The 13039-nt window shown below is 52.9% G+C and overlaps 1 protein-coding gene across 1 annotated transcript; it reads right to left on the reverse strand.

Annotated features, from left to right (window-relative positions):
* Positions 1 to 481: 481 nt before the first annotated feature.
* C2H16orf82 (chromosome 2 C16orf82 homolog) lies at positions 482 to 2947 on the reverse strand. The gene is made up of 3 exons (XM_052652200.1): positions 2868 to 2947; positions 784 to 1275; positions 482 to 641 (listed from the first exon to the last, which is right to left on the reverse strand). Exons 1-3 carry the CDS (start codon positions 2945 to 2947, stop codon positions 482 to 484), a joined length of 732 nt encoding a protein of 243 aa, XP_052508160.1.
* Positions 2948 to 13039: the final 10092 nt, after the last annotated feature.

Genomic DNA, 13039 nt, shown 5'->3' on the forward strand with positions numbered 1-13039 from the left:
AACTGCAGATGGTTCTTAGTAACAGTTGACACTTGCCTTGAAAATGGTTGTCTCCACGGATGAGTTCTGGCACAGGTGATCCCACCAAAGATGGTTCTCTAACAGATGGCTGTGTCACTGACAGATGCTGTCAGGGACGGCTTGTCACTGGGGTTCACAGGACTGATGTTATTGCCACTGGTGGTGTTAACACAGGTGGGCCCAGCACTGGTGGATTTTGATTGTGTTCTTCCCAAGAATGGTTTTCAGTGTAGATGGTCTCATCACTGACTGCTGATTCTCAGTGTAGTCGGCAACATTTGGCTCTTCTGCTGATGGCTGTGGTTACAGATAAATCAAAATCACTGGTGATTTTGACCCAGCGTATACTTTTAAAAGGTCTTTCTTACTTCTGTTGGCGATAACCACTCTGGGTGAAGTCTGGCTTTGCTGGGTCTTCACATGATGTGTTTTTCAAGGTCCCAGTGGCTGGCAAGTCTTCTCATAAAGGCACGTGCACCTGGGCAGGCTGCTCATCCTTGGCGACCTGGCCACTGACATTCACGCTGTCCCCAGCTTTGTCCCCTGGAAGACTGGTTTTGCTCTGCAGCCCGCTTTGCACGTGGCTGTCCACCCTGACGCTCTGGTGGTTGCTGGCCTGGCTGGAGGGAAGGCTGCCCACGGAGCTGACCAGCCCACTACTCACCTGGTAGTTTAGGGCACTGCTGCCCAGGCTGATGAAGCTGATGTCACTGAAGCTGCTGGCCGCGCTCTCCCCGCTGCCCCTGGGCAGGCTGGTCTTACTGTTCTCTTCCAGACTGCTTGGTGGTTTTGGCTTGGCGGGCCAGTCGTCTCTTCAGCTGCTTGGGAGAGTAGATGGCGCACACCTGGCTGTTCTGGGCACCACCTGCCTGGGTGTGGGGCCTTCTGCTCAACCGCACGATTTGATGGCTGCCCGGCAAGCTGACTTCGCTGTTCTCCTCATCCCCTGCGTACCCGCTGCTCAGCCGGCTGATGTCAATGCATTGCACTAGGCTGGAGTGTTGCAGGCTTGACAGGACGCTGCTCTCGTGGCTCACGGTGTTTCCCAGGTGACCGCTGGAATCTCTCAGGGGCGCCTGCGTGGCTTCTGCATCATGGCGTGGCCATGCGGGGGGCTGGGGCTCTAGGCTGGGTGACTGTAGACCTGCACCCGCTTGCTGAGCCTCCCTGCTGGGAGGCTCCCCTTGCCTGCCCTGGAGGAAAGTGGGGGGCAACTGACTTGGTTTCTCCAGGAGGAGGGGGCCCTGGAGGCCTCTGGGAGTTGGATGTGGTGTGTCTGGGCAGAGCAGGCTCAATTTACAGAGGTCCCCTTGAAAAGGGAGGGTTCTGATTGGCTGTGTTGGTTCCCATGGTGATGGTGCCTGTGATGCAGGTGGGCGGGGCAGGAGGGAGAACAATGCTGTGCTGGCACCTGGGGCATCAGGGGCTGCAGTTGGGCAGAAAGGAGGCTCCAGTGCAGAAGGGCTGAGAACCACTTTCAAAGGGGCCTGTGGTCTCTGCTTTGCCGGGTCAGGAGACCTGCCTTTGCATCCCAGCTGAGACCTTTATGAGCTCTGTGTGTTTCTTCACATCTTGTCATTTTCTGAGCTTCTGCACCTCGCTCAGCTCTGTGCTCCTGAGGACTGCAGAGAATTTCACAGTCAGGGTTTTAACCTCCATTTTCCCATGGCCCTGCCTGGTCCAGCTCTGACTCTCTCTCAACCTCATCCCGTGTCACACTCTACCCTGTCGTCACCTTGGACGCCCAGTCACACTGGCCACTTTGTTATTCTGAGCTCTTATCTGCCCCAGAGCCTTTGCACTGGTGCTTCCCACCACCTGGAGTGCTCTTCCCTTGGTCCCTTCAGGTTTCAGCTCCAGTGTTCCTCAGTAAACTTTCCCTGGCCTCCCCAAGCAGGTCCCTCTGTTGTTGTTTATGGCACACCCTGATTTACTGGCCTTATGGCTTTCGTTACAATTTGCGGTTATGTTTGTGTATTGGTTATTGCCATACATTCCCTCTGCAGCAGTGCCAACCTTGTGAGGGCAGAAATTTTGGTTTCCTGTTTTCTGTTCTGCCCTGATGCCCAGCATAATGCTGGCACATGATGGATGCTCACTGAGTCTCTACTGAATGAGTGGACTGTGCATCCTCAGGTTTGTATCATAACCATGTTGGGGGCTTTTTATAAACACGCATTTGGATTTTTGAGCACAATGACTCTCTCCCTTGACTGCTCATCACAGTGGTCTGACTTGTCCCCACAGCCCTGCTTTTCTCCCCTCCCAGGGACTGGCTGGGAAGGGACATCTTGGTGGCTTAGTGGTGATGCCAGAGAAAGAGGCGTGGTGGAAGCTGACTCTTGTAGGAAGCAGGGATAAATCTAGCTTTAGGGGACTGGCAGGGGGCGGGCAGGGTCACGCACTGAGCAGCTAGGCTCAAGACTGGCTTTGTCCTTTTGTGAATGCGAAACGATGCTGCCCCCGATGCTGGGGATTAATGGTGAGCCTATTGACACTCATATTTCGTTTGATTCCCATCCTACCTGCCCCAGGTATGCGGCACGCTGGACCTGAAGAACTGGAGGGAACACCTGGGGGCATGTCCAGGAAAAAGGGCAGAGAGCACGCCAGTGACGAGAGTGCTGTTCCTCTCCAGCACAGGTAGCTTCAGCTTCAGGACCAGCAGATACAGCGAGACCCCGTGAACAGCTGAGGCTCCGCTCAGCATCTTCCTTCTGGAAGGCACTGTTGGTCACTCTGGGGGTCTCAGGAAGGCATCAGGCCAGAGCTAGCCCGCCCAGGTGCTATTTCCTGGCACCCTCCAGAGATGCTGGTACTCGAGGCTCCAAGAGAGCCATACACACCTGAGCTCACAGCCCCAGTGCCACGGCGTGTCAGGGGAGAAGTGGGTGACAGCTGTTTTCTCCACGGTCTCCTTTCTCATCCTGGCGACCAAGTACCAGACTGCCTCTCCGGTTTCTAGTCTCCACTGCTGTTTGCCCCGCTGAGACCCTTCTCTCACCCAAATGCACAATCCAGTGTCTTTCTGCCAGATCCCCCTTCCCCTCGTGTATCTCAGTTTCTTTACACAGCTGCCGGTACCCTAGGACCTTCGCCTGACTCTGAGTCCCCGCTGAGGCTCAGAGAGGAAGCCTGGTTACAATCATGTTACGTGTGTGTCCTGGAGACCGGTGTCTGGCCTTCCCTGGAGTGACAAAGACAAAGCTATATGTTCACCAAACCATCTCATTCCTCTCCCAGGCATTTAGAAAATGTAGGCTTCCAATCCCCTCACATCTGCTGGCGCCGACAGAGGATGGGCAGGAGCGACGGTCGGTGCTTTAGGCTGGGATATCAACGTGCATCCTTTTCCTTCTTCCCTGTCGGCAGGGACCTTGGAAGCCACGTGCTGGAGACGGCAGATGGCAGTGCCCACAGTGGACAGAACCTGGGTGCCTGAACAATCATGCAGAGAACCCTGCCCTCATCCAAATGCACCTGTGATGTGAGCAAGCTGTAGGTTATTTTTGGACTAAGCCTCTGAGACCGGGGGGGAGGGGTGGTTATTTGTTCCATAGACTGATATCAATATATCACACGCTTGGATGTCCCTGAGGTGTTTCAGTGGCTTGGCTTTACCTCTGAAGGTTTCTGCAGTGGGCCCTAGGGCTGCTTCCCTGCCCTACCACGTCTCCTCAGAAATCCAGCAGCCAAGTGCCCTGACGGGGAAGCTGCGCTTTCTCAGATTAGGAGGTTGGGAAGGGAGGTCACCAGAGAGAGCTTCACCAGCCCAGAAAACGGCCCAGCAGCCGTGGGCCTCCCACCTGAATATTTATCCCTAAAATTCAGACTATGGTGTTGGAGAAGACTCTTGAGAGTCCCTTGGACTGCAAGGAGATCCAACCAGTCAATCCTAAAGGAAATCAACCCTGAACATTTATTGGACGGAGTGATGCTGAAGCTAAAGTTCCAATACTTTGGCTACCTGATGCGAAGAGCCGACTCTGGAAAAGACCCTGATGGTGGGAAAGATTGAAGGCAGGAGGAGAAGAGGGCGACAGAGGATGAGATGGTTGCCATTTCCTCCTCCAGGGTGTATCTTCCTGACCCAGGGATTGAACCCAGTCTCCTGCAACCAAATAAATACAAATAAATATTAAGAAAAAACTGGTGAGAGAGCAAGTTGGCAGTAGGCTGCACGGTGCAGGGTGAGCAGCCTGGTTGCTCTGCTCCGCAGGGGCTCTGGCCAGAGGAAAGGCTTCAAACCCGGAGTGAGCTGGGGTTCCAACTCTGTGTCTACCACCTGGGGGACATGGTGTGGCCAACTTAACCTCTGGACCTCAGCTTCCACATCTGGGAAATGGAGCAACAGCACTGATGACGCTGCTCCCTGAGGGATGCTCTGAGGGCCAGTAGGAAACACCAGGGCAGGTCTGCTCTGTAGGCTCCACGGCCTCACCATGCTGCCCAACCCTTGTGGAGCCTCTGCTTTAAGACAGAACATAGGTGTATGCATGAAAAAAAAGTAAGTGTGTACACTGGCATATATGTATGTATACATGAATACGTGTGTATATGTGAATATGTACATAAAATATGTGTATGTGTACATGCAAAAGGGCTTCCCTGGTGGCTCAGCTGGTAAAGAATCCACCTGCAAGGCAGGAGCTGCAGGAGACACAGGTTCGATCCCTGGGTGGGGAAGATCCCCTGGAGGAGGAAATGGCAACCCACTCCAGTATTCTTGCCTGGGAAATCCCATGGACAGAGGAGCCTGGTAGGCTACAGTCTATAGGGTCACAAGTGTCGGACACAACTTAGTAACTAAACGCCCCCCCCACCATATATGCAAAGACATACATAAGCATACATGAATACATGCATAGTATAATCCATGCGTGCATGATACAGAAGTATATGTGAACATGTGTATAAGTATTTTCATGCACGCATACACATAAACGTACTTTTTATATGATTTATTTGTTTATTTTGGGCTGTGCTGGCTCTTCATTGCTACAGACAGCCTTTCTCTAGTTGCAGGGAGTGGGGGCCACTCTCCAGTTGCGCTGCACGGGTTTCTCACTGTGGTGGCTTCCCTTGCTGTGGAGCATGGATTCTAAAGCATCAGCTCAGGAGTGGCGGTGCACAGGCTTAGCTGCCCTGCAGCATGTGGGATCTTCCTGGACCAGGGGTCAAACCTGTGCCCCCTGCATTGGCAGGTGGATTCTTAACCACTGGACCACCAGGGAAGTCCTAAACACACACTTTTTTAAAACCACAAATCCCTCTGGATCCCTGAGGCATCCACTCTCCCCCAAGATTGTCCACATGGAGCATCCTTATCCGAGCACCTCCCCTGAGATCCTCTGGTCTCTTCCCAGCATCTGGCCCATCAGGGCAAGGACTGGCATTCATTCACTTCAGAGCATCCCTGATCAGCTGGTGTGTGATCACTGGGCAGCATGGTGAGCGTTTCGCTTGGAGCCAGACCCCAGTGCACACCTGGGGAGAACACGGAGCTCCCTGTTCTGGGGCTGGAGCTGTTGGAGGGACCGTGTGTGGGGGCTGAGCTGGACACTGGCATGAATATCTCAGTCAGTCTCCTTTATCCTCTCTCTGCCCCAAAGCCCAGGTCCTGGCTACCTAATTTGGTCACCAGGCAGGTCTTGTCTTGGTGAGAGGCATACTCGTGGGTCAGGAGTGGTGGGTTCCTCCCTACTCAGGAGCACTTGCCACTGGAGCTTAAACAAGTGGTCTCCAAGGGTGGACTTGGGGTCCTGGCAGCAGGACCTGGGACTCTATACCTCCTCCCAGGATCAAGTCAAAGAGAACCAGCTCAGTCAGGGCCTGTAGTGCGATTGGTTCAAGGGAGAGAGGTAATTCTTCCTCCGGGTGGCCCCACGATTGATATTCTCCCCACTTTTTACATTACTTAAGGCATAAAAAAGGAATGATAAAGCAAGTATCTGGGTGTTCATCCCTCAATTCAAGAAATAAGACTCTGCCGATCGAGCCTAAAACCCATTTACCCCTCCCCCTCACATCTCCCCATGGCAATCCTGAATCTGATGCACGTCTTTATACTTGAAGTATGAAAGGAAAAGGACATATTCCCATTCCATGTGTGGAATCATTTTGCATGCTATTAATCTTGATATAAGTGGCATTCTTTATATATCCTTCTATAACTTGCTTATGTTCAACATTATATTTGTGAGATTCATCTGTCGTTCTGTGTGTAGCCCAAGTTCATTTTCACTGCAGTAAGAGTATTCATCCTACTGATGAATGTCATAATTCATCCATTCTCTTGATGAATGGCTAGGTTACTTTTCCTTTTCTCCCCCTCTGTGATAAACATCCCTTTAAGTGTCTCTTTCCCACGACCTTTCCCCCAAGGATTTATGGGAAGGGTCCTCCCAAATGGACTAGGAAAACTTCCACTTGTTTTAATTATGTATAGAGCAGCTACGTCTCCCCCATCCCCTGGGTCTGACCTTCTACCACGAGGTTCAGCTTAGGGATGGGTAAACTACAGGATTTTCTGTTGCCTACATTATTTGGTCCTTATTTGGTTAACATGGCCTTTTCGAAATGCTTGGCTCTGGCTGGAGAGTTGACTTACTCGGGTAGGGGGCAGCAGGAGCCAGGTGGCTGAAAGGGGGTGAGCCTCTCTGAGGGGTGAGAGCTACCAGGAGGGACCCACTCTTTCTGCTCAGGGCGTGTCACCCAGCTTCCTGTGAGCTGGGGCACTTTTTCTCACTGTGGACTCAGGGTGTGAAGGACACACTGGGGATGGGAAGGGAGGACAGAGGAGAGGCGGCTTGAGGAGTGGGGAGGGAGCTGAGCATCCCTAGGCCCAGCGTGGGAACCGTACCACAGAGTCACGGAGCAGTTGAGTCAGTGTGTGCAGCCGACGTCTGAGTTCCAATCCACTTCCCAGCCGTGCGATCTGGGGCACGTTACCTAGCCTTTCTGTCTCAGTTTGGGTTCCTTCGAAAGCAGACTTGAAGGCATGACTCGGGCACCAGTCATTTGGGAGGTGGTTCCAAGAAACCCCAGTGAAGAGATGGGCGGTAAGACAGGGAAGGAAGGAAAGAAGCCAGCGAGGGCGTGTTTATGGAGAATGTGGCCCGTCAGCCTGGGGCTCAGTGATGCTGGGGCCTCGCAGAGGCTGGGACATTTACCCACTGGCTCTGGGCCCCAGTGGTGCATCTACTGCCTTTTCCCATTTCTCTGGAGCTGGCTGAGCAAGCCTCTGTGGTGCCAGAGAAAGCCTGGAGACAGAGGCAGCCAGAGGGGAGGGAAGGGGAGGGAAGGGGAGGGAGGAGAGGAGGGCAAGGTGGAAGGGAGAGGCGGAGACGCTGTGCGCTTGGGTGTGCCTGCTGCTCCATCGTCAGCTCTCATCTCCAGCAGAGGCTGACCCCTGGGGGTCAAGAAGAGAGGTGGGGGCATCCATGGAGTCTGCCAGCGTGGCCTCGCCCACAGCTGGGGTCAGGGATTGTTCCTCTAGGCTACAGAAGGATTCCATGGGGCCAGGCCGGCCTGCAGTCAGTCCTCTTCAATAAACGCTAAGTATTGAAAACCTGCCTCGTGCTCACCGCAGGCTGTGGTGAAGAAATGGGAGATGGACTGATGACATAGCAGCTCAGAGAGATGATAAAAAATGGCCTCTGGCTATGAAACCACCAGGTGGCAGGGCCACGATCCGGACCCGGGGTTGTTTCAGGAAACATCAGGTCTCACACCCAGGGGGCTTCACTGCTCGGCCCAGAGTGGTTAACACCCGCCATCCCCACTCCCGGAGCTGGATGTTAGGGCGCGGTTTGCGTTGTCAGCCTCCATCAGGCTACAAGTACGGACCAGTTTGGGTCTCAGGAGAGGACCGGGGGTAGGGGGACCAGAGGCCCTGCAGAGAGAGGGCACTGAGCACAGAACACACGAGCAGGGACCCTATGTGGGTGTTAGTGCCTTGGCTCAGCATGTGATCAAGGGGGCTGCTGGCATATGGGACCCTCTATTTTAAAGGGGAACAGGGCTGAGCAAACTGGGGTGCATTGATCTTCCTGACCTGTGGTAAAGTCAAACACAGTCAAAATGATCCCTGAAAACCCACTCCATCCCTCCCTCCATCAGACCTGCAGTGCCATGAAGAGATTCCTCCTCAGTGGTTCTTAGGCACACTCAGCTTGTGGGCTACCCGGTTAGAGCTCAGGGCTGGGGAGCCCCCTGTCCAAAGTCCTGGGGTGCCCAGCCTTCGGCTCTGAGTGCTTGCAAGTCCAGGGTGGTGGGTCCCGGGCGAGACTTTACCCCAGGCTCTGCCTCCAGCCAGCTCTGTACCTGTGCAGGTTATCCAAGCCCCTGCCCCCCAGCCTCCTCCCCCGAGAAACAGGGCTGGCAACAGTCAGCTCCTGCCATCCTTCAGGTCAGGGGAGCTGTGTTTTGCCACTGCTGTGCCCCAGCACCTGGAAGAGGTTCAAGCGTTCCCTAAAGCTTCACTGAATGAACAGGTGCAAACTGCTTAGGGCCACCCTGACGCTTGGAAAGTTGAGCAGCTTTAATTACTATTATAATGCAGTTTTAGCATAAAGTCTCTTTCTCATCAACATAGGGCAAACCAGACTTGTTCACTTTTGGGGTGGGTTAGATGGGAAAACTCCCAGGTGGTGCTAGCGGTAAAGAACCCGCCTGCCAATACAGGACTCATAAGAGACCGGGGTTCGATCCTTGTGTCGGGAAGATGCCCTGGAGAAGAGAATGGCAGCCCACTCCAGAATTCTTGCTTGGAAAATTCCATGGACAGAGGGGCCTGGCAGGCTACAGTCCATGGGGTCACAGAGCTGGACACGACTAAAGCAACTTAGCACAGACAGATGAGAAAATAGAGGGGCACTTTGCCCAGGGGCTGAGCCCTAAAGCCAGGAGGACGTTAACTGCCCTGTTGGATGCGGTTCTGGTCAGGGGCCAGGAAGGGTGTCAGGGCTGAGGAACCTTGGAGAAAGGCCTTTAGCTATTAAGTCCCAAGTTACAGATGCGGCTCAGTGAGCAGGAGATTTCCTAATACTGTCTGGCTGTAAGCGGCAGAGCCAGGCTTCAATCCCATCATCTGGTTCCTAGTCCAGGCTCACTCTGAGGGGCACCTGGGGGAACTAAAGGTTTGCAGATCGGGGACAGAGGTTCTCAGAGAGGAGAGACAGTGCCTTCCTGGACCATGGTGCCCATGGGTGGCAGAGCGTGAGGGAGTCCCAGAAGGTGGGGTGCATGGTGAGAGGGGGTGCAGGACCATGGCCTGGGGGGCCTTCCCTCCTGGGTACTCCAGGTTAAGCGATGCGACCCCAAGTGCCCTGGGCTCTGAAGCTCAGATTCCCCTTTTGTAAAGGGAAGTGATGCTGTCTACTTGCCTCCCTTCCTGGGCTTTTGGGTGCAGGCGGGGAGCTCCCCAGAACTCCCAGGGGAGAAAGCATCACCGGGGTGGAGGGCAGCTCATCATCACTGGGTCTGCAGACCAGTCCTGGCTGCCTGCCCCATGGCTCCCCGGTGCCTCCCAGTGCACCCCCAGTGCCAGGCTGCCCTGCTTGTGTGAGCCTAGAGGAGAGAGTCCCAGGAGGGCAGGGTCGGCCCTGAGTGAGCACGGTAAGGGCCGCCTGCAGAATGTGGCCACCGCTGATGCGTGATGGCCTTTTGAGCAAATTATTCCTCTACGATTGCAGAGAGGAGGAATTATTGGCAGAAAATGAGGATATAAAACCCCATGGGAGCCTGGTACCTTTTGGGGGGTGCTGAGTGCCGAGCACCTGGAATCCTTCCAGCAGATTGGCTCATTTTTAATGGTCTAGGACTATAGCTCATCTGTTTAATTCAAATGAGGTGACATAATATCTTTCATTTGGACTTATCACCGCACGGCGCTGATGCAGCTCCCAGCATTCTCCGGGCAGGACATTCTGTCATTAACGCACAATCCTTCTCTCTGGCCAAACTGAAAGTCCACAGGAAGGGCTGTAGCCTCGGAGAGGAGAGATCAGCAGTGAATAGGTCACATCAGGTATTAAGGAATGAAAATGAATTCATTCTTTCCTCTGGTGAATAAGCAGCTGTACTTGGGTCTCTGTGATCCATGAAATAGGCTGTCAGGAAAATAGGAAATGGGCTGCGTTTGAACTTCACCGGTTAATTCTGCCCCGTTGCCCTGGAGACTGGTATCGCTGACCAGGGCAGGGGCTGGGGGAGGAGGGGCGCCCACGTGTATGGGGCACCCACAGTAGGCCAGATGTATCTGGCTTTGTCAGTCCTGCAGGGTGGGGAACATCATAATCCCTATATTTCAGACGAGGACGATAAGGCTCAGAAAGATCAAGGGACTTGCTCCAGGTCGCTCAGTGCAGAACCCTGGGGCAGTTTAAGTTGTGCAGGCTTATGGCCAGGAAATGGGCCCGAAGAACCTCAATGCCTTACCTTCCTTCACCTGGGCTCAAAATATGAAGTGTCAGCTTTCTACACCAGAGAAATACCCACTGTCACTGGATCGCGGTGAGGGTTAAATGAAGGAGTGAACTTCATGAGCTCAGCACAGGGCTCCGGGCAGTGTTAGGAACTTCCGCCTTTCCATCCTTCAGCTGACAGAGCGCCTGAGGGAAGCTTTGGAAAGTAAGTGACTTAAATGCCCAAGACCGAGGGCAAGTGGCTGGCAGGGCTGCGGTCTGTCCCTTGGACTGGTCTGGGAGTCCCTGTTCTTTCTACCACTGAGGTGGTTTCATCACTCAGTCGTGTCTGACTCTTTGTGATCTCATGGACTGTATCCCCCCCAGGCTCCTCTGTTCATGGGATTTCCCAGGCAAGAAGACTGGAGTGGGTTGCCATTTCCTTCTCCAGGGGATCTTTCGGACCCAGGGATCGAATCTATGTCTCTTGCTGAGTCACCTGGGAAGTTTCTACTAAACCAGGAACTAGAGAGAAGGAATTATTGGCAGAAAATGAGGGAGGCAGGTTGACAGTATCATTTCTGTTTACAAAAGGGGAAACTGAGCTCCAGTGCCTGGTGCGCTTGGGGGGTTCTTGGGGGCTGGGGGAGGATTTTGAGATGTTTACTATGGAATTTCCCCCTCCTTTGCTTTATTTGACTCCATAACGACCTCCACCAGGCAAGCCCTGTGTATTCCACGTGGTTGTTTTGTTCATTGTTCATCTCCCACCATCTGGACATCTACTTGAGGAGGGGTTTTGACCAATTCATCGCTGGGTCCGCAATGGCTAGAACCAGAGCTGGAACTGGCGTGAGGCAGGAGAGAGAGCTCCTGCAAGGACCTCAGGCTTAAGCCCTTAGATCCTGAATTTAGTTAAAATGTTGCTATTTTGTTCATTATACATATATATTTGCATTCATTTTTAATTTTTAATAATATTGTATTAAAATATCGATTATCTCGCTGCCTGAGTGTTTTGGTCCCTCTCTCAAATTTTGCCCCCGAGCAGGAACAGAGATGCAGACATAAAGAATGGACCTGTGGACTCAGTAGGGGAAGGAGAGGATGGGACAAATTGAGAGAGCAGCATCAAGATATATGTACTACCATGTGTAAAAGAGGGTCTTCCCTGGTGGCTCAGACAGTAAAGCGTCTGTCTGCAATGCAGGAGACCCGGTGTAAAAGAGGGGGCTGCTGGGAGGCTGCTGCGCAGCACAGAGGGCTCAGCTCAGCGCTCTGTGACGACCCAAAGGGGACGAAGCGGGCTGGGAGGGAGGCTCAAGAGAGAGAGGACACAGGCATACTTACAGCTGATTCCTTGGACAGCAAGGAGATCAAGCCAGTCAGTCCTAAAGGAAATCAGCCCTGCATATATATTCACGGGAAGGACTGGAAGGCCAATTCTTTGGTAACCTGATGTGAAGAGCCAACTCACTGGAAAAGACCCTGATGCTGGGAAAGATTGCGGGCAGGAGGAGAAGGGACGACAGAGGATGAGTTGGTTGCATGGCATCACCGACTCAATGGACATGAGTTTAAGCAAACTCTGGGAGACAGTGAAGCATAGGGAAGCCTTGCGTGCTGCAGTCTGTGCGGTCACAAAAAGTTGGACACGACTTAGCAACTGAACAACAAGAGCTGATTGACATGGTTATACAGCAAAAACCAACACAACGTTGTAAAGTAATTATCTTCCAATTAAAAATTAAAAAAAATTAAAAATTTGCCTCTAAGTGCCTCGCTTGCCTCACCCTAGTCCCAGCTCTGCCTAGAGGGCCACCTGACACGTAATTACGTTCAGAAAAGATTTGTAAAAACGAATGATGCCCTGTCGTGTATCAAGACTCATTTCCTGAGTCCCCAGAGAACAGACTGTCCTTCAATGGGTCTTCAAGGGTCTTTGTATCTGAAGGAAGCTAGGACCCCAAATGGGGCTGCTTTGACTTGGCTCCATCATCTGGTGATAACTGAGTATTTCTGATGAGTGAGTGAAAGTCGCTCAGTTGTATCTGATGCTTTGTGACCCCATGGACTCTGCAAGTCCATGGAATTCTCCAGGCCAGAATACTGGAGTGGGTAGTCTTTCCCTTCTCCAGGGAACCTTCCCAACGCAGGGATTGCACCCAGGTCTCCCACATTGCAGGCAGATTCTTTACCAGCTGAGCCACCAGGGAAGCCCAAGAATACTGGAGTGGGTAGCCTATCCCTTCTCCGGGGGAATCTTCCCGACCCAGGAATTAACCCGGGGCCTCCTGCATTGCAGGCGGATTCTTTACCAGCCGAACTATCAGGTAGTATTTCTGATAGAAGTGAGCTAAAGAAGAAGGGCGTGTCCCTTTCAGGATCTGCTTGTGGAACCAATTGAGAACTCAGGTCTCTAAAACTGCCTAATGAGGGATGGAATGCAAGAAAGCTACTGAGCTCTGAAAACCTATGCAGAATTTCACACCACCCTTAGAGACCGCCCACACCTTTCTATCCTGGATGCCTCTCGCAATTAAAAGCCGCATGGGGTTGTACTGACACTCGTTAGCGTAATGAGATCCGGCTGTGCAGTGCTATCACCGCCC

The sequence above is a fragment of the Budorcas taxicolor genome, chromosome 2 (assembly GCF_023091745.1).
Source record: "Budorcas taxicolor isolate Tak-1 chromosome 2, Takin1.1, whole genome shotgun sequence".
In the NCBI taxonomy this organism is placed as follows: Eukaryota; Metazoa; Chordata; class Mammalia; order Artiodactyla; family Bovidae; genus Budorcas; species Budorcas taxicolor.

What these genes read in the sequence shown, in the direction of transcription:
- C2H16orf82 (XM_052652200.1), bottom strand. Translation starts at nt 2,947, where the DNA reads ATGAGAAAGGAGACCGTGGAGAAAACAGCTGTCACCCACTTCTCCCCT. An exon ending in CACTGGGGCTGTGAGCTCAG is followed by an intron (nt 1,276 to 2,867) that starts GTGTGTATGGCT and finishes TCCAACTCCCAG; the next exon opens with AGGCCTCCAGGGCCCCCTCC. An exon ending in AAGCAGTCTGGAAGAGAACA is followed by an intron (nt 642 to 783) that starts GTAAGACCAGCC and finishes CCTTCCCTCCAG; the next exon opens with CCAGGCCAGCAACCACCAGA.